General features: G+C 35.5%; 1 protein-coding gene across 3 annotated transcripts in view; it reads right to left on the reverse strand.

Annotated features, from left to right (window-relative positions):
* Window positions 1–21,228, reverse strand: part of LOC145668293 (MYCBP-associated protein-like) — a 119,557-nt gene that overhangs the window by 74,837 nt on the left and 23,492 nt on the right. For 2 of the 3 annotated variants that reach the window (XR_014128005.1, XM_081736020.1), the window contains exons 1-2: window positions 15,236–15,371; window positions 3,643–3,831 (exon numbers count right to left, since the gene is read on the reverse strand). Coding sequence is in view for 1 of the 3 variants with exons in the window: in XM_081736020.1 (XP_081592146.1) it covers window positions 3,643–3,831; window positions 15,236–15,253 (207 nt within the window). In the remaining 2 variants the exon portion in view is untranslated. Of the gene's footprint in view, window positions 1–3,642; window positions 3,832–15,235; window positions 15,372–21,228 lie in introns of those variants that run through there. The other variant, XR_014128006.1, reaches the window with a different exon arrangement.

The following is a 21,228-nucleotide window of genomic DNA, read 5'->3' on the forward strand; positions in this document are numbered from 1 at the left end:
ATGAAGTTTTGGGAATATCTCTCTATACAAAATAAGACCATTAATGTGGGTTCCTGTCACCATGGCATGGTGCGTTCACAGGTTGCGGGTCGAGCAAAAGGTCTTTAGATAAAAAAAAAAAAAAAGGTTAGCTGCGAATATATTGAATAAGCAGTTGCAGACTGACGACAAGGGGTGGTCCTCCAGCTTGGGGATTTGGCGTGAGGCTAACAACCTCATCCTGTAAAAAAAAAAAAAAAATGTTCAGAGATATTCATAGAACCCTAGGACCAGTACTGCTAACTTGACACGACCTCAACAAAGTAAAATGAACATGAGATTTGAAACATGAAATGTAAGAAGTCTTTATAGAGCAGGCGCATTAAAATCCGAAACGAATGAGTTTGAGAAATATAGGATAAACCTAGTAGGAGTTCAGGAAGTTAGATGGGAAGAAAAGGGAGAAGTCAAGTCCAGAAATTTTACGTTCTTTTGTTGGGAAGAAAATAAAAATCACCAATTAGGAACAGGGTTTTTCGTTCACAAACAAATATCAGTAATTAAGCGGGTTAAATTCGTTAATGATAGACTTTCTTTTATTACTCTTAAGGGCCAGTGGTATGATATTATTGTTTTAAATGTACCTGCTCCAACAGAAGATAAAGATGACGATATAAAGACAATTTTTACGAAGAAGTAGAACGCGTATTTGACCTACTCCCGCGATACCATATGAAAATTCTATTCGGGAATTTCAATCCGAAGGTAGGGTAAGAGAATATCGTTAAATCGATGATAGTGAACGAAAATCTGCATAAGGAATGTAATGACAACGACTTTAGACTTGTGAACTTTTCAATGGCTATAAAGGTTTATCGTGAAGAGTACAAAATCTCCACATCATGACGTTCATAAATATACTTGGACCTCACCAGATGGAAAACCAAAATCTAATTGATTGCGTTTCAGAAGGCAATCTACAACAGAGCGTTCAAAAAGTTTCTATACACCTGAATCGTGGCAAGTCAAAGTCGCATTCAAAGTCACATGAAATAAAATTTTATGCGAAGGTTTGCAACACTGCTATAATATCGCCTTGCGTGAAGTTCCTTTCTTAGATTCCAGTCGACAAAGTGACGTTGAAGTGATTGTCGCATCTAGTTAGCGGTCTCTGAAACAATGGTGTTAACTTTGAAACAACGAATATTAAGTTTGTTATGGACAAGTCTGACGATGTTTTGGATAATGTTTTTATTTTTTTTAATTTTATTTATTTATTTATTTATTTATTTATTTTTACTGATGAGGCCTGGTTCCATTTATCAGGTTACGTCAATGCCCAGAACTCATGTTTGTGGTGTGCAGAAAACCCACATGTCATACATGAAGTTCCTCTGCATGACCAGAAGGTAGGGGCGTGGATTGCAATATCTAGAAGAAGAATAGTCGGCCCCATATTTTTCAGACAAACAATAGATTCAACTCGTTATTGTGAAATTATTCACCAGTTCATGGGAGAACTAACGGAAAACGAATTCGTAATGCTTGGATAAAACAAGATGGCGCTACAGCACATACAGCTCGTCAATCCATGAGATTACTGCAAGAGGTGTTTGGAGATCGAATAATTTCAAAGGGATTGTGGCCACCTCGGTCTCCTAACTTGTCTCCTCCGGATTTTTACTTCTGGGGTAATGCAAAGAATTCTGTTTATAAAGTGAACCCCCACACGCTACAAGAACTTGAAACAGCTATTCGAGATTTTGCTCATAGCATTCCACATGAACAACTTGTGAGAGTATTTGAGAACAAGAAGAAACGTGTGCAAGCATGTTTGGAGGCTCATGGGGGACATTTCCAACATTTGCTGTGAAAATGTGTGTTAGAATGTGTGTGTATATGCTACGCCTTGTACATAGTGCTTTTATGCCATAAAATATAATAAATTTTGAGTAAAATAATTTTCTCGTTGCTTTGAATATGTGACAATTCGGGTGTATAGAGACTTTTTGAACGCTCTGTATAATAGATATTCGTTCGTTTAGAGGAGCTGACTGATACTGACCACTATCTGGTAGCAGCGATTATAACAGAGACAGAGAGGGATCACTGAAAATAAGAAACATTCAACATTTAAAAGCGGAGAGATTTAATTTAAAGAAATTAGAGGAGAGCCAGGCGAAAAAGGGATTTTAGATTGAAATGCCGAATAGATTTTCGGTTTTACAAAGTCCGAAATGTGCTAATGTCGAGGATAGTTGGGTTAAAATTAGGGATAGCATTAAAATTTCAGCAAAATAAAAATTGGAGCACTCGAAAATACATGAAACCATGGTTCGATCAGGAATGCAAGTAAACTAACAGAAAAGAAAAAACAGGCGAAATAGCGTTGACTACAAAATCCGAATGATATAACTGCACAAAATTTTGTTATCATCACTCGGGAAACTTTAAAAACTTTTGGGAACAAAGACAAATGATTTTTTTGCAAGATAAGTTGTTGAACTTGAAGATGATAATAAAAACATTCGGGACATGTATATAAAGTCATCAACGAATTTAAGAAAGATTATCGACCTTGCAATTATACAGGATGTTTCAAAACAATACCGACAAGGAGGTGATTCCTCACACCAAGATAAGATGAAAAGTATAGACTAACCTGGGTACACAATTGCTTCTTTTCGGAGTTATAGGTTGCAGAAAACATGAAAAACTGAACTTTAAAGGCCTATAGCTCCGAAACTATGGGACCTACCGTAATCGGGTCGAGACTTTATTTAGTAACTAGTATTTGCCATATCCAAATATCATGTTTCAAAATCGTGCCGTACTTCCGCAACAATTTTTATAGAGGTTGTTGGTGAGTGCTTCAAATTATATGCCCATAGCCAAACTGCCTCTATAAAAATTGTTACGTGAGTACCCATAAAACTTGTTGCAGGATTCTGAAACATGTATTTTCGGATAGCGCACATATTAGTTCCTAAGTGAAGTCTTGACCAGGGTTTTGAAGATATGAACCTTTAAAGTTCATTTTTTCATGTTTTCGGCAGCCTATAACTCCGGAAGGAAGTATTTGTGCACCCAGGTTGGTCTATACTTTTAGTCTTATCTTGGTATCAGGAATTACCTCCCAAACGTTGTTGGTGTTGTTTTGAAACACCCTGTATACGGGAACAATTCTCACGGATATGGATAGTATCTTGAATAGATGGAGATTGATTAACACACAGCCAAAAAATAATATTCATGGAGAAAATGAAATGAATACAGCAGAACCGTATATTCCAGAGCATAATCGATCAGAAATAAAAATTGCTATAAAGAAATTAAAGGAAGACATATCTCCAGGTGTAGACACAAATTCTGTTGACCTTATTTTAGTTGGAGGTGAAACGTTGTGGAACGAGGTACATAAACCCATTTTCCTCATCTGATACGTTGAATCGATTAAAAAACACACACATACATCTCGATATCTCTTACCGTCTTTGCACTGGTATCTGTTGACAGACGAATAGACGGACGGACGAAGTCGTTTTATAAGACTTCAGACACTTACGTATAGCATAGTTTGGAAGTCTGAAAAAATGAACTAAAAATGCGACTGTAGGAAAATAGTTTAGTACTTACCTTTAGACATTTAAGGAAATGACTTACCGATTCATACCCTTCTTCAGTATTGTCTTGTTCCTCATCACATACAGTCATTGGCGGATACCAGAAGGTAAACTCTTCCTCATCCTCCTCAGTTTCACTTATTATAGATGAGGGTCTTAGTGTCATCTTATGCACTATGATATGTTCAGAACTCGGTGGAGTTCTTAGCGATATTTCAGTACTTGAAAACTGAAAATGAATAAGTAAATAAATCAAGCAAAATGTTTCGATGTTGATTAGGAGTATAGACTAACTACTACGGCAACAAAGCATATATACAAAGGGTGTTCAAAGAGTTTTGCACAGTGGTCTCTAATTCTTTTATTTGTAGCAGGAGAAGAATGAATTTTTTTGTGAAAATATTTGGAACATTTAGCTATAAGTTGGTATATAAAAGTATTTTCTTTTATTTACAGGTGAGCCATAATGGACCGTGAAGTAGATGTCAGGTTGCGACAACGGTCGGTGATGGAGTTCCTCTTCAAGACCGACGATGACTCTGCCACATCGATTCACAGGAAGTTGCTCCCTGTTTATGGGGAGGACACATTGGATCGCAGCAGTATCCAGCGGTGGTTGCAGAGGTTTAAAGAAGGTGATTTCTCTCTACTGGACAATACACGATGCGGTAGACCATCGACGGTAGTGAGTGATGTGAATAAGGAGACCACTAATCAAAGCATCCAAAATGACAGATGTGTGACGACACGACAGCTTGCTGAAATGACTGGTTTGTCACTAGAGTACAGAAAAATCTGTGCACGTTGGATGCCTAGATTATTTACAGGAGAAATGAGAAAGATGAGGAAGGATGTGTGCGAGGATCTCATGACGACCTTTACTGAAGAGTGGAAACAATGTTTTGACGGCGTCATTACCCAGGATGAAACACGGTTGTTTTTGTCCGAACCTGAGAGCAAAGCCCAATCCATGGAGTGGCGTCATCCGGGTTCCCCTCGGAAGAAGAAACCAAGACTTTCACGAGCAGCAGGCCGAAAGGTGATGGCCTCCTTCTTCTGAGATCAGTTTGGTGTCATTTTCATTGACTTTTTGGAACATGGCTCCGCAATTAACAAGGACCGTTACTGTTTGTTATTGGACAAGTTGCGACGTGCCATCAAGACCCACAGACCACAGCTTCAGGGTAAGCTCATCAGACTACACAATGACAATGCCAAACCCTATTCAGCCCTTGTGACGCAGGAGAAAATCACGAAAATTGGTTGGAAAATTGTTCCTCATCCTCCCTACGTTCTGGACTTGGCTCCGTCTGACTTTTTCCTCTTTAGTCGTCTGAAGGCCCACCTGTGCGGTAAAACATTTGATAGTGAGAAAGATCTTATGTCCTGTGTCAAGCGATGGTGTAAAAGTCAATCCCCAGAATTTTACCAAAGTGCATTTACATCATGGAAAGATCGTTGGACCAGATGCGTCACAGCTGATGGAGGCTACATTGAGTAGGCTCAGTATATATCTAAATGTTCCAATTATGTTCACAAAAAAAAAACATTCTCCTCCTGCAACAAATGAAAAAACATAGAGACCACTGTGCAAAACTTTTTGAACACCCTTTGTAATTATACCCATTTTATAATTACAGTTTGAATCTAATTTATTTGTTTACAAAAATGTTAATATTGTTATTCTATCCGCAAGAATAGATCAATTATGTGATTAACTACAATAAAAAAAAAGATTACAGTATTTTCTTTTGACCGAAAAACAGGGCACAAATTACAACGAAACCCGGAAATCTCGTAGGCTTTTTTCGTAGTGAAATGAACTTGGCTATAAATAAATACACTGTTCGGCATCAAAAATGCAACACTAAGGGGACAAAATAGCGTCAAAGTTGCAAACAGAAACCTGATGAGATAAAAAAAAAAAAAGATTAAACTTTTTCTCTGCGACACGTGATAATGTGACGATAGCGAACCAAAACTGGCGATGATCAGTAGCCTATAAGATCACTATGGGCGAACAGAACTACTGCAATACGGGGGTGTAGCGAGAATATGAGTCCGTGGATATCCTCCTTGGGTATGCCTCCTCGACACAAAGCCACAATTCATCAACTGAAGCTGGCAGAGTTCGTAGGTGTGATGGGTGTTGTACACTTTGCATCTAAAAAATTGCGACAGCTAACGCCGTGAAGCTAGGCAACCCAATATATACCTTCTTGTCCCATAATCGTCTCTGGTAAGGAGACCCCCTCTCTATCCTCCTTTCCTCTCTCCCATTCTAAAATCAGCTAACAAAATGAGCGCAATTCTAATTTCAAACTACACATGTATTAGTATCGATAAAATGAAAGAATTAAACCGAGACGAAATAATATTCATAAGTTGATGTAGGGAGAAACTTAAACACAAACAATGAAAAATTGAAACCAATGGATTTCTACTACACAGAGGTTCAGAAATGAGGCAGAGAGAGAGAAGAGGAGAGAAGAAGAAAAATAAAAGGCTGAACAGATAAAAGCGTGGAATTTAAACGTAGTAAGAAACGAACCTAATATAATAGAGCTCCGTTTCCAGAAATCCAACAGTAATATAGAAGTAACGTTTGTTTTTATATATTTCTTTAGGACTATTCGAATATATAGTAGACGCGTGAAACATTCATTAAGCCACTTTCAAAAAGAATAACATACCCAATTTCTAGTAGAAATGTAGGTTTCCGAGACACATCTAGGATAATGTCAAAACTTTAACACACATGCTTCGTTTCCGCGTGGTTCGGTAGCAAATTCGGTAGTGTTCATTGGACGTACTGATTCAAAATACATTATAATAAACCCAGTAGCTAGCGTAGGTCATATCTTCCATTCCAGACTACTAATGCAAACTGAACAAAAAAAAGAAAGAAAGAAAGAAAGAAAGAAAAAGAAAAGAAAAAGAAAGAAAAAATAAATGAGTGCTATTTTACTGCTAAATTTCTATCTGAAACACCCTATATTAAAAGTCCAAACTCTGAAATCACAATGAAAATTTGAAAAGGAAAATTGAATGTTCCATATTGATGCAGCAAACCTTGTATGTTCCAAATTTCAAACATGAGTAAAACACATTGAATTATATGATGGAGACAAATTTTGTGCCGAACTAGTATAATAAAATCTTGTTTTCAAATAACCAAAGAGCCGTTTTCTAGTCTTCTCCGAAGATTTATCCGTTCCGAACATTCAGTGTCGATTTCATCTATTGCGGATATAACGTTGTAATTCGCACAGATAGAATGAACACGCTAGAGAAACAGGTCATCGTGTCGAGGATTCTAACCCGTAGTGACCCGATGATTCAATTGAGACTCGGTAACCCAAAGGATAAAAAAGAGATTACTTATTCCCTTGGGTTTAAACAATATTTCTTTCAGAGATAACCAGAACTGGAGATGTTATCCCCAGAGCACGAAAAACACGACCCCGAAGTTCTCAGTTAATTAGATTTTCCAAACCAGGTCGATCGGGCTCTTGTTCCGTTTTAATTTTGAAACACACACACGCATATAAAGTGTGTGTTTGTGTGTGTGTGAGAGAGAGAGAGGGAGGGAGGGGAGGGAGAAGAGAAATATGTAAAGACAAGATAGGGAAACGTCAAGAAAGACAGAGAGAGAGAGAGAGAGACGAATATAAATATGAAACATACTTATCATTACAGTGTATGATGAAGAACGCACACATTGTTTACTCGAATTCTCGCCAGTGATGGCTTGAAAGTTCTCTAACAGTTGATGAATCTCTTTTAGCAACCATTATTTTATGCGGAAAATTATCTTACCTGACGGGGAATCGAACCGAGGTTTTCCACTTGGAAGGCTACCACGATACCACCACTGCACCGAAAAAAACAGCATGGTGTCTCCATAGTTTTCTTTGTTTAACAAATGGTGTAGTGTTTCTTTCTGAGAACGATAACACGAAAAGCGCATACAGCAGATCAATGAGATGTTTCAAATGTCCTGGTAATTCCCTTACCCTTTCCCAATCAACATTCGTAAATCATCTCTATCATGATATAGGTGTTTGCTTCAATATTCTTAAGTATTGCTCATCTAGTATGAGAAGTCGATTCTTCACAATCACTTTGTAAAAAAAGGATTTGAACCTATGTTGAACAGCTGTACTATTTGTAAGTCCATTACGTTACCCCTACACTATCATGATGCATGAAACTACAAGCCAAATCTTACTTACTTCAACGCTGATCTTTGGAACGAATCGGCTTCTTCCTGTAAGAATATTTACACCAAAGTGCACAACGAAATTCATATATTCGACGACCTGGAGAAAAATTAGTACCCACTAATAAAGGAAATAACATGCAATCCAGGGAAAAAATACGGAAATAAAACATATTATGCAGTAATTTCGCCATGCATGTTCAAAAAACGCCAATAATAATAATAATAATAATAATAATAATAATAATAATAATAATAATAATAATAATAATAATAATAATAATAATAATAATAATAATAATAATAATTCACAACTCTGCTGTGAAGATGAATATTTACTACTACTACTACTACTACTACTACTATTATTATTATTATTATTATTATTATTATTATTATTATTATTATTATTATTATTATTATTATTATTATTATTATTATTATTATTATTCGCGTACTTTTGAACATTCTCTCTCTCTTCCCCGTTTCTAACCCTCTGTGTAATAGACATCCATTGGTTTCAATTTTTCATTGTTTGTGTTTTAAGTTTCTCCTTACATCAACTTATGAATCTTGTTTCGTCTCGGTTTAATTCTTTCATTTTATCGATATTAATACATGTGTAGTTTGAAATTAGAATTGCGCTTGTTTTGTTAGTTGATTTTAGTATGGGAGAGACGAAAGGAGGATAGATAGGGGTCTGTTTACCAGACACGATTATGGGATAAGATGTATATTGGGTGTCCTAGCTTCACGGCGTTAGCTGTCGCAATTATTGCAAAGTGTACAATCATTCACGAGACGTCTTTAATCGACGAAAGGACAAGGGATTTCTTCGGCTAAGACAGCGAAGCAACAGTGTATCCAGTTAGGAAGTGTAGAACAGATGAGGGCGTGTTTAATTCTGCGTAGTTTCTCGTCAATAGCGTTGGCTTCTCAAATGTCTCTCAATAGGGAAGAGGCACAAACGTGCACGGAATCCAATGACACTCAACACCGTAACTCCAGGTGTCATCCTGGCTTGGCGATGTAAAAATGTCCGTACATTATTATTCGCAGTTACTTGCTATCTGAAGTTATATGCTAGAATAAAGTCAATTGATGACCGCATAAAACAACAATTTGATTTATAAAGAGGAAAGACATGGTGTGACATCAATAAATTAACGTTAAATTCACTCAAATGTAAACACTTTTCTTGTACTAGAAAATAAAAATATATAACTCGTGACTACTCTATAGATAGAATAAACATTCAAATACCTAAAATGATATGGTTTAGGAGTAATTTTTCTACTGAAAACTAATATTCACTCCTGATATCAAAAACACGCGAATAGGGCGTACAAATATCTTGAGTTCATTTCACATTTTAGTAAAGATCTTCTTACAATCAATCGACACTTCTGAAGTTATATTTTGCCTACGTTATATCACATTTAGAATATGTATGTGTTATTTGGCGTACGAATACTGAAAAATATTATAAAATGATAGAAACTATTCACTGTAAAGTTTTAAAATTATCAATGTACAGGAAAACAGGCCTGTATCCTGGATATACGTCATATAGAAAATTAATAAGTAACGTCAATATCTTAACATTGAAAAAAAAAGAAGAAATCTCTATGATTTATTATTATAAAATTATTATTAATAACATCGACTCTATGAGTTAAATTCTATGTAATATTACATGTTCCAACATTCAGAACTTGACTAGCAATCGCATTACATTTTACTGCACGAAGATTTGAAACGATATTCTATATAAACACCTTAGATGGCAAAAAAGTGCTTCCTACGATAATATATAGGTTATCAGTAGCTTCAGACATTGATATAGGGCATGGGTGGATAAGTATAATGAAATAGCCCCAGATGAATCCTGGGAGGACAATTGGGTGGTATGTAGGTATCCTCAAGATACGTTAATCCCTCATGTTTCAAACCTCAGCTCCCACTGGTTCATGAAAAATGGCACAAAATGGGAAAAGAGAATAATTTATTTCTCAAGAATGACTCGATCGATTTTGTTCAAACTTAAATGTATGTATAGGTGTATACAAGGCCTTCGTTTAAATAATTTAAGATCCCACCACCACTATTTCTCCTCCTCAAAAATTCGATTCAATATTTTGTACCCCTTTTTACCTATGATGATCTGCGAGCACAATTATGAAAAAATAGGTTTTAGGTGTCGCATTAACCCTAGAATAACATATATTTTTTCAAAATTGTATCATGGGTACGCCATGGTCAAAATTGTCCAAAACCAACCATATCCCACGTATAAGGGGCAACTGCAAAAAGAACAGCTATTGACATAGTTTTTGCATATTCGCTACGTGAATGAATCAGAAATCACACCTGAAAAGTGCCATACTCACTGAGGCCCCATTTGATAGCCTGTGTCGTTCCCATCCTCATTTTGGACCGAAGTGAAACTGTTGATATTAATGTCTTTTTTCATATGAATCAAGGAGTCTGAACATGAATATGAGGTTCAAGTTATCATTAGATCCTCGTAAGTACCCCAATTGTGGATGCCTGAAGTTTCAATGTGACTGTTCACGTAAAACAATCAAAGTGAAATCAGCTTAGCTGGAAAGAGAATAACCATCAACAACACAATGTAACGTAACCTTTTTGTAGTGTATCTCGTAGGTCCTGGGTGAGGAGGATATGAAAGCCACTATTGCTTGAGAAGATGCTTTTATACAGTATATTTCAGATATACCTATTTTCTTCTTGCATTCCACAAGTCGTGGAGTAGTGGAAAACTGGCAAATGGTTAAGAAGTACAAATATTTCAATGTGTAAAAAAAAATAAGGATGAAAACAACATTGTAGTATGTACCTAGGTACTTCTGTCCTCGTCACTGTTTTCATTTATGACCACACGAATGTTATCGTGATCGAATATTTTGCTCAATTTTTTGCGCTGGATTCTAGATTTTCGTTAAATATCTTCTATAACAAAGGTAATAAAAAATGGTGCAACAATGACTTTCTTTGATACTCATTGTTTGTACTTTTCTAATGATATGTGTAAGTCCCATCACATATAATAATTAATTTGTGTGCAGTATGTTCATACAGCGTTTTAGCAATGGGTGATCTATAACGGGAAATCAATTTCTCCCTTGTAAGCGCTGAATAGCCCAAATGGACAGGTAAAATATCTTTCTGGAAGGAAGAAACTATTTGCTGCGTATAATGAGACACTGTCTGATTGTCATGTGGTCCTAAAATTGAGAATATCAGTTTCTTATTAATAGAATTACCAACCTTTGCTTGAATAAAAACACTATCAGTGCTTGTACTACGCTTCGATTATCTGAGTCACGCGTTGATTTGAGTAATTCTTGTATCTCCATAATATTTTCTTAACTTAAGCCAGTGAGAAGACCGAGTTTCCCCACTAAAATCTGAAAGTGTCCCTCTGATCTAAAAATGGTTTATTTCATTCCACAGACAAATCTGTATAATATAGATCAACTCACATAACCGGATTGTGCTCCAATTCGTATATACTTCCATATTGAATAGACCAGCTTCGTAAAAACGCTGATGAATGATATGGTTCATACAGTATCGATTGCCATATGAATATAAATACGCCTTATGGTGAGGCATTATATACCTCATATTCATGTTCAGGCTCCTTGATTCATTTGAAAAAAGGCACCAACATCAACAGTTTCACTTCGGTCCAAAATGAGGATGTGGAAGGCACAGACTATAAAATGGAGTCTCAGTGAGTTTGGCGCTTTTTAGGTGTGATTTCTCATTTATTCACGTAGCGAATATGCAAAAACTACGTCAATAGCTGTTCTTTTTGCAATTGCCCCTTATGGGTGCGGTATGGTTGGTTTTGAACAATTTTGACCATGGCGTACCCGTGATACAATTTTGAAAAAAATATATGTTATTCTAAAATTAATGCGACGTCTAAAACCTATTTTTTTATAATTGTGCTCGCAGACCATCATAGGTAAAAAGGGGTACAAAATATTGAATCGAATTTTTGAGGGGGAGAAATGGTGGTGGTGGGATCTTAAATTATTTAAACAAGGCCTTGTATACACCTATACATACATTCAAGTTTGAACAAAATCGATCGAGTCTTTCTTGAGAAATAAATTATTCTCACTTTCCCGATTTTGCGCCATTTTTCATGAACCAATAAGTTGAGGTTTGAAACATGAGGGATTAACGTATCTTGGGGGTACCTACATACAACCCACTTGTCGTCCCAAGATTCATCTGGGGCCATTTCACTATTCTTATCCACCCATGCCCTTTGAAATGAGTAAAAATGTTTTAGAAGAATTGTATGCAATGTGATGAAAACCGGTAAACAAAAGAATACATTTTAAAACAAATATACTTAAAATTATCTTTGTATTGGACTGTTATATAAGATTGATGATTTTATATGCAATACTGTAATTGGGCATTACACTTGTTGTGTTGCAATAAACAAACAGCTTCCAGTGCTTGTCCAGTGTACGAAATGTCACTGTTTGATCACCAGAGCCATAGAAATAAGCCGTCTGTCCTCGCAATCTGTGGTATGGAGTGGTCGATAGAACCATGCGTTTCGCTACGTAGTGTCGTCATAGAGACATGGAGTCCATTTGCACTGTACTGTAGCTACACGCCGTGTAGTACGGGCATCAATGTGGCGGAAGGATAAACTACACTCGCAATACGCTACTATTCGTCCGATATCAAAGGCCAAAACATTCCGGAAGGACTCCCGCCTTCGACGACAAGGCATATTTTGACCGTATGAACATTCATGTTACACAACGTTCGTGTACACATGAACTAATGCTCTGGACGGCATGTAGATTGCATACCCAGCGCCCTGCTGCTTCATGATTATGCTAATCAATTGTTTATTCTACCATGCTCTACATATTCTTCCTAATTTGGATTTCCTACGGTGTCTCCTTCTTGGTGTTGGCCGGCAGTGTCTAACTTTAATCCTCATATCGTCTCAGCTTCCCCGCCTTCTAGCAGCAGACAGTAGGTCCAACAGTGGGAAATGGTACACTATTCAACTACCAATGTTGGCTCTATATTTAATTGGTCGCTTCGCCGAACATTTGCCAACATAAGCCCTATCAAAGAAACAAAATTGTGATTGGGAATACCAAGTTGAAACTGATGGATAAATGATAGCTAGTTGATGTGTGGCATACACTTTGAGATACGTTGAGCCAACATATTTTTCAACTTTGTTTTTTTCCAATTTCCAAATCACAACCATACTAACTATTAGTATTCGTAGAGGTTACGAAGGTAGGAGGCTTCATTTCATAACGGTTTGCGTCACTGTATTGGAAAATCTGCGTTTTAGTTTGAGATAATAGTATAGCCGTTATAATTTATTTTTGCATGGTTTGTGTTACGTTACGTTCCGCAATTTTTACGAAGGCTGGTATGAAATATATTCCAGAGCCTATTAACATCGAACGTGAGAAACAATTTGAAACTTCCCCTACTCCCTGCTGATCGTAGGAAAATGAAATCAAATCTTCAGTCTAACATGCTGCATTTGGGACTGTAGTCCAAACCGTTGGCAATTCCCTTCAACCAGGGCCGTCTTAACAGGATTATGGCTCTTTGGAAACCAATATGCGGGGACTTCTATGACAACCACTCACAGGAAGTCACTTGATATACATAGATTAGTATGGGGCTTCTATGCTGGTGGGGTCCCCGCACAAGTGTTCATGAGGCTCATGCATTAAGACGATCCTGCTTTTAACCTCTTGAAATTGACAACACTTTTGTTTGCATATCTTTCAATGATAAATTATATTTATATTGAAAAACTATAGACCCTATTTTACAATAAGACCATGGTGACTCAATGTTAGGGCACACCTCTCGTTCATCGGTCCTCGGTTCGAACCCAGCTTACATCAACTGGTATTTATGTTGGACGAACACATTGTGCGTGGGTTCTTCTGTATTCTTGCACTTTCTGCATTCCATCACTTCATTCATTATCATCATCATCACTGTCTCCTTTGACCTAGATGCATAATCGTGAGACGTCAAACTAATATATGTATATTTTACAAGGACTTCTGAACCTAATAAACATTCGTAAGCAGAGACGAGCAGCGGGTAAATTCTTGGTCATACAAAAAAAAAAAAAAAAAAAAAAAAAAAGAAAGAAAAAAAAAGAAAAAGAAAAGAAAACTAGTAATTCTGTAATAATTAATAAATACTTATGATTGATAGGTAACCCTTATGGTCAACCCTTTTTGTCAAATTGTGTCTCGTGACGCGTTAAAACTCTCATATTCTATAATTCTACATGAAAGTGAAGGAAAGTAGCGTACAACAAACAGCAATGACTAAAAATAGTTCAAGTGAAGTCATTGTTTCTCCCAAGCATCCCACTCGCTGCAGCTAGCTTATCTATTGGGATCAGGAAGACAGGCAGATAGCGACACCCATTAGAAATATTGTTAACTATTAGTAATTACCATTACGCACAGATTAAAATGTTTTGTTTTTATAATACGAATATTTTAATGAATTTTTCTCTGAATTTTAAAAGTGTTCAATATACCTAAGGAAAAGACCCAATGCCCCAATATTTCAGCCTCAATGCTTTCAATGCCTAACCTCCTGTGCTATTTGTTTGACTCAGTTCCCTATAGGCCACTCCAGCTGCTACGTTTTCAAACACGTTGTGAAGCAAATCCCCTAGTGGATAGATACTTAGCAAAATGGAAAGTCACTAGCACTAATAGAATATGAGTTTATACGAGTCGTATGTCAGTTTTATATTCAAATTATACATATTCAGAGCCAGTGACCTAAACTTCACCTATACCTAGTAGAAACAAAAAGTGCCTAATAGTACTCGAGTTTAAAGACAATTTTTGTTAAACATTGTGTGCATAGCCATGTTTGAAATACTCTCCCTGAGCTTGATATGTTCTTAATAAATGTAATGTTATGTCGGTCAATGCAGTGTTTTACGGAAGAATAGAGATCAAGGGCATATTTTTAGAACTGGGGGGCCAAAATTCTTTGCTTAAATTTCGTGCTTTCTTGCTGTATTTTATGATGGTTTAGGTAGGATAGGTTAGTTTGGTTAGTTTAGTTTAGGATATTTGGATTTGGGAGCGAGATTCTTTGCTTAAAATTTGTATTATCTTCCTATATTTTCTGCGTTTCTGACGGTTTAGGCTAGGTTAGGTTAGTACTTAGTAATTACAATTATGTAACATCAATTCATTTCTCCTGTAAACATGGTGATTTTATCTGATTGTGGTCCCCCAGTTCCAAAATTATCCCGAGATCATGAAAGAATTATAATATTTGGTCAATCAAGTCTACTATTGCCTTAAACTTTGCCTACGCACTAATTAATTACCCTATTGTTATTCTCCATTATTTCTGATACAAAAGAATTGTATTTTTCACTTTTACATCATGGGTGTCATAGATTTCAAAATATCTTTTGATTCTTCGTCTTTCTTCTTCACTATTAACAGTGTTAAAGGGATTGCCTCCGACTTAGAAATAGTCTTAGTAGGCTATAAGTGTTGAATTTATTAGGCAGTATCAAACAATTATTTTCACTTAGATTCCAATCTTCTGGTGAAGGAATATTTCGGGTAACTCACTTAGACATATTTATCAGATTTTCTACCTTGGTACAGAATTGTCTTCAACAGTATTGAACATAACAAGGATTTTTTATTCAAAGAATTAATATTCCTTTTTATGTTTTTAATAGGTTATTTCTATTAATTCATTTTTTATAAGCTTATGCCATTGAGGGGAAGAAATTGAATCATACTACGAATTGCTTTCCAATTATAGCTTGCCATGATATATTTATAAGAAAATGGACCCAAGCCAAGAATTTGATTTAACTTTTGAAGAAATAGCTATTAATCCCTGGTGTTGTAAATAGCTACATCAAATAAAAGGTGATTATGCCCTTATCACACCAATAGTGGTAAGTATCGTTTCTCTTGATCTGGAATAATTTAACTGGAGTAAGCGCGGTACCAAAAAGGATTCTATAATGTGTGATTATTTCTTTTCTTGACCAATGATTTATAAAATCCCTGGGTTTATGGGAATGCTTTGCTATTATTTTCCAGTAAGATTGGTTTGGATTCGACTTGTTATTTTGTTGCCAGCGATATATTGCAATTAGAAAGTGCCTGTCTGTGATATAGTAATTATTTCGAAAAGGATTTTTTATATCATGATTTTCCTTCTTTACTCGCAGCTTTAGCATCATGATCAATATGATCCCCATATTCTACACCAACGTGAGAGCGCATAAAAAAGAACTATATGATGCAATTCTTGTCATGTAGTGTTTGAAGGAGATATTTTATGTTTAAAATGGCCCAAGTAACTTTTTCATTCCAATGAGTATTTTTCAATGTTTGGTGCACGCTGATAGAATCTGTACAAATACATGAAAAAAATATGTTATATCTACGGTCGGTTATTGAAGTATATCATTTTTTATATTATTAAATAAGTTTTCAGTATATTGTACCTTACTAATCATTAGTGAAAAAGTGCGACTAAATCTTGATAAATTGAATCTTTCAGGAGATCTTTCAAAAAGAGAATTAATGGTGGTGAATTGGTTTGTTCTAAAATTACTTGCTTTGGACAAAATCTTGGTTGTGAAAAAATAATTTCAAGTAAATCATAGATGATGTTTTCTAATCGTTTATAAAATTGATTTGTATTGTTAGAATACAACATTCCTTCATACATAAACTTAGCCATTACACTTTGTTTTAGGATAGCTATTAGACTAAAAGGATTGATACTATATTTATTAGATGCTATGCACTGAAAAAGTCTTAAAAATTGAATAGCTTCCTTCGAAAGGTAACGTAAATGTTGATTCCAGTTCATTTTTTTCTAGAAATAATCATAAATGTTTGATATGAGATTTGTTCGATAATTGAATATTTTGAATATTAATTGTTGTTATAGATACAGATCTCCTTCATGAAAAATGATAAACTTTTTTTTTTTTTTAAATTTATTTGTCGTCCATTTTGTTGAATCCAATGAGATACTGATTGAAGGAAAAGTTCTAGCTTCTTTTTTACAATCTCCAAGTTAGTTGCCAGCGTATGCATTAATATATAGTCCGCAAATGAAACTAATTGAATTGATACAGTGTTTAGTTTAAATAAATCATTGATATATATGTTGAAAAATTTGGGATTTAATTTGCTACCTCGGTGGAGACCTAATGATATGGTACGATAAATATTATAAGAATCGGCATTTTTATATAAATTTTTCTATTAATTAATGTATTATGTATTATGCGAATAATTATACCTGGTATATTTAAATTATCTAATTTGTTGATGAGTATTTCCAAAATTACTGAGTCATATGCTTTTTGTATGTCAATGATAATTGCTAAAATATATGGTCTTGTATAAAAAGCATAATAGATATAGGCCTAAATATTACTGAAGCTAAAGCATCAAAGGTGGAAATGTTTTTTTTTTTTCTTTCTTCTGAAACCAGTGATGTTGTTATGCAGAATTTGATTGAATCCTAAAAACCGATTTAAACGATTGGGTATGAGATTTTCAAAAAAATTATATGCGCATGAAGTAATGAAATCGGGTGAAAATTCTCTGCTATGCCAACAGACTATTTTGTTTTTGGGATTTGGATAACTAATAACTTTTTCCATTCTAATGGAATAACACTGATATTCCATATGTTATTAAAATATTGTAGAAGTATTTTGAGACATCTTATTGATAAATTTTTGTGGTGGGAATGTTATACCATCTCAGTAGTGTCCCCCTTATATCCACGACGCAACCCCCCCCCCAATTGTCTATCCGTAGGTGTTCTTCCATGAAAAAATTCTTTTCGATTTATTTTTACACCCCCCTCAAACATATTTATATAGGTTTCTAACCCCCCCAAATATTTCAATGACGCAGTTTGCATCATAGCCCCCCCCCTTGTGGGCACCCCTGTACCATCTATCCCAGTGAAGTTGATTTTGTTATATTTTAAATTATAATTTGTAATTCTCCCATTGTAAAATCTTGTTCTAAAACAGGGTTTTGATTATGTAAAAGTTTTTTTTTTCTGTAATAGAAGACGTGAATTATTAACAAAAGGTGGCGATAAGTTTTGATGAAATTCGTCTATCCAATTTAACTTGCGAAGATATAAAGGTCTATCCGAATTAGATATATATTTTGTGTACTGTTCCCAAAAACTCCAGAGTTCGCTGACGTGAAGTTCTAGGGGAAAGTTTATCTCAAACTTAGTGCCAATTCTCTCTCTAGTGCTTTGTATTATTCTATGGATTATTAACAAAAGTGTGAAAAACCTTTTGCGTAATGTTTATGCTTTGTTGACAAATGATTCCACCATACGGGTTTTTACTTAATTTGGTCTTTCTTTTTTCGAATGTTGAAAATGTGCAACTGCAGTAGAGTTGGTAAGCGTTGAAACTGTTAATGAAAGAGAATATTTGTGAAGGATGATTATTTATATATTCCGATAAGGAACTAGAAACTTTTTCAATTATATATTTGTATTGATTTCAATTTAATTTTCCATTTATCTTTTGTAATTTCGACTTAAATCCTAATTGTATTTCTAAATCTGAATAAGAAAATAAATTAGTTGTAAAATTAATTGGGAAATGATCACCATCACAGTGTAAACTATGCCCCCACTCAGTCTCAATATAATAGATAGTCTTTCGATTCTTTCAAGGCGACCCTTTTGGAAGAGTAATACTCCTGGAAGTATTTTTTTTTTTCGCGCGCAACACTAATCAGCTGTTTTAAGTGCTACCCTAGCCAGCTGTTTTAAGTTGGTCACAAGGAAGCAGCTGAGGTTAAATTTATATCATAGAGGTCAAGACGGAAGAAAACGAACCCTTCAGGGCTCTAATCTGTTCCTATTGTAACGTTAATTATTTTCGTTACGTTACTTTCCCTCATTATTAATGTATATTTTATACGGATCACGAAATTATCCTGAATTGCATAACACAGTTATTCACTTTTGGATATGTATTTACTTTCAAAATATATCGTATTGTTACATTACCATTTCATACAATCAATCTACACAATATGATACTTCGTTCTATTCTTTCTACATTGCCATGACAACATCAAAAAGATAAATAAGTCGTCATAACAACCAAATTATCAAATATTTTAATTAGATACAAACATATAAATTATATCTTTATATCTTCCTTCTTCTTCTTCTTAAGTGCTTGTGCCTTGAACATAACACTCTTGCCCATAACTATAAACAATACTCAGAAAGTATTTACAAAGATAGACAATATCGTTGTACTACTACTAGTACTATTACTATTACTCCTGCTACTCCTATTCCTTCTCCTCCTCCTCCTCCTCCTTCTACTGTTACTACTTATACTATGGATCCGTATAGCGTAACGTAAGTAAATAACTTTTTGCTATTTTCATCTTATTTAAATGAAAGATTGTTATGAAAATTTAAAGAATAAAAAAGTCCTTGGGCCGAGTTTGAACCCATGCCAAAAGCTTTTGCCATTACTAACCTGGCGCGCTAATAACTTACGCTGGACCACGAAGGCCGAGAATAGCAAGCGTTAGATTTCTGCTCTATGTACGCTACGTGACGAGAAATGGATAACGTCAACCAATCAGAACCATGTATTTAGTTTCTACTTCCAGGAGCATTACTTCTGTGAAAGAGTCTTCTTTCAAGTACTATTTTAATCAAGGAGCTTATAAAATAGAGGATCTGCTCTTACAACAAAATTTTGAATCCATACATCACAGTTTCGCCACTCCTACTCTGCCCACTCCGCACAATAGGTTCGCAATGTTTTGAGCCAACAATCATGGCGGAAACGAAAGTAGCCAATCAGACGATGGTAGAAACGAGAGTAGCCAATCAGACGTGCCGATGCTCGGTTGCTTTTTGGCTTCACCGATTTAATAGGATGGGCAGATTTAATAGATACATATGGGCAGATCCTCTATTTATAACATCCTTGATTGTAATGAATTACTCTTCTTTTGTTCATTTTTATTTCCATTTCTTCTTAACCTCAATTGAAGTTCTATATTTTCAGGAGCAGACTTAGATTTCAATAACCCGTCACTGATTTTTATTATAAATAACTGTTTTATAATATAGTAATTTTAATATAAAGAGTTATAAAATGATACGTAATGATGAACGATGGTGGATGAATCTTACAGTTAATTCATCTATTTCATAACCTCATTCAACTTAATAGTTAAGACTGAAAACTTGTCTAGCACAAGGACTAGATACAATAAGAACTAATAATGTACGATATTTTCTTCGGCTTCACATTAAAGGGGCAGCGCAAGAACGTGAAAAATGCACAACGAAGCAGTAGTATGTGATATATCGCTAACAAAGTAGTCTGTAGACGACAAAGTAGTATTCACGACATGTTAGCTGCAAATTCAAATGGCGCCGAAAGTGAATCAAATCTGGGAAAGCTACATTGCAGCACTTTCCGATGCACATTTCAGTTACTGCAGCATACTTAAACAGTGCCAAGAAACGGGTTTGTTATATCACCAACCAAGCCATATAAGAAACTGATGCTAGTGAAGCAGGCAACACCAGTATGTGGAATTAAGACATTTGAGGGTATCGAAGAATTCATACACAATGGTACCCACTTCCGTGTGTTCCAGCCAATCTGTCACTATGCCATTCACAAAACACTACGTCTCATGGAGGTCTGTAAAGCGAATTTCTATGTTGTGAAAGCTTAGCATGTCGTACATCTGAGAACCAACTACTCTGTACGAGCACCACTTCGTAGGCGATCGTTGAAAGTTTGTGATCCCCGCAGACGAGATGTAGATATATTTGACGATTATGAAAAGGTTCGATTTGACGAATCCGCAGTGGGATGTTCAAGTAAATGAACGTTATTCTTTCAATCAGCAAAATGGTTAAGAAAAACGGTCAGCGAAAGGGAAAATCCCGAAAAAGACGAAACTTGTAATTTCACTGGAGTTACATACTCCGCATCATATCTTCCAGAAGATCTCGGAAAGCATAATATCTTCACAACATGTTACTGAGACTCAAACTACTAGTAGCCGTACGGAGCGAAAATACTGCACTGTTTGCGTAAAGCATATGAATTCACATATGGTAACAGAATCAGCACTTACATCTTGTTTTACAAAGAACCTGCGGTTTTCCCATGGAGTATATATTTTATCATTCAGAATTCTCGGGAATTACATTTCAAGATATAGCGAAGACTCAACTACTTTTGTGAGGGTGCGGTGGCTCAATGGTAGAGCGTTCACCTCCGGTGCTTGGGGTCCCTGG

The sequence above is a fragment of the Thermobia domestica genome, chromosome 13 (genome assembly GCF_964235325.1).
Source record: "Thermobia domestica chromosome 13, izTheDome1.hap1.1, whole genome shotgun sequence".
NCBI classification, from domain to species: Eukaryota; Metazoa; Arthropoda; class Insecta; order Zygentoma; family Lepismatidae; genus Thermobia; species Thermobia domestica.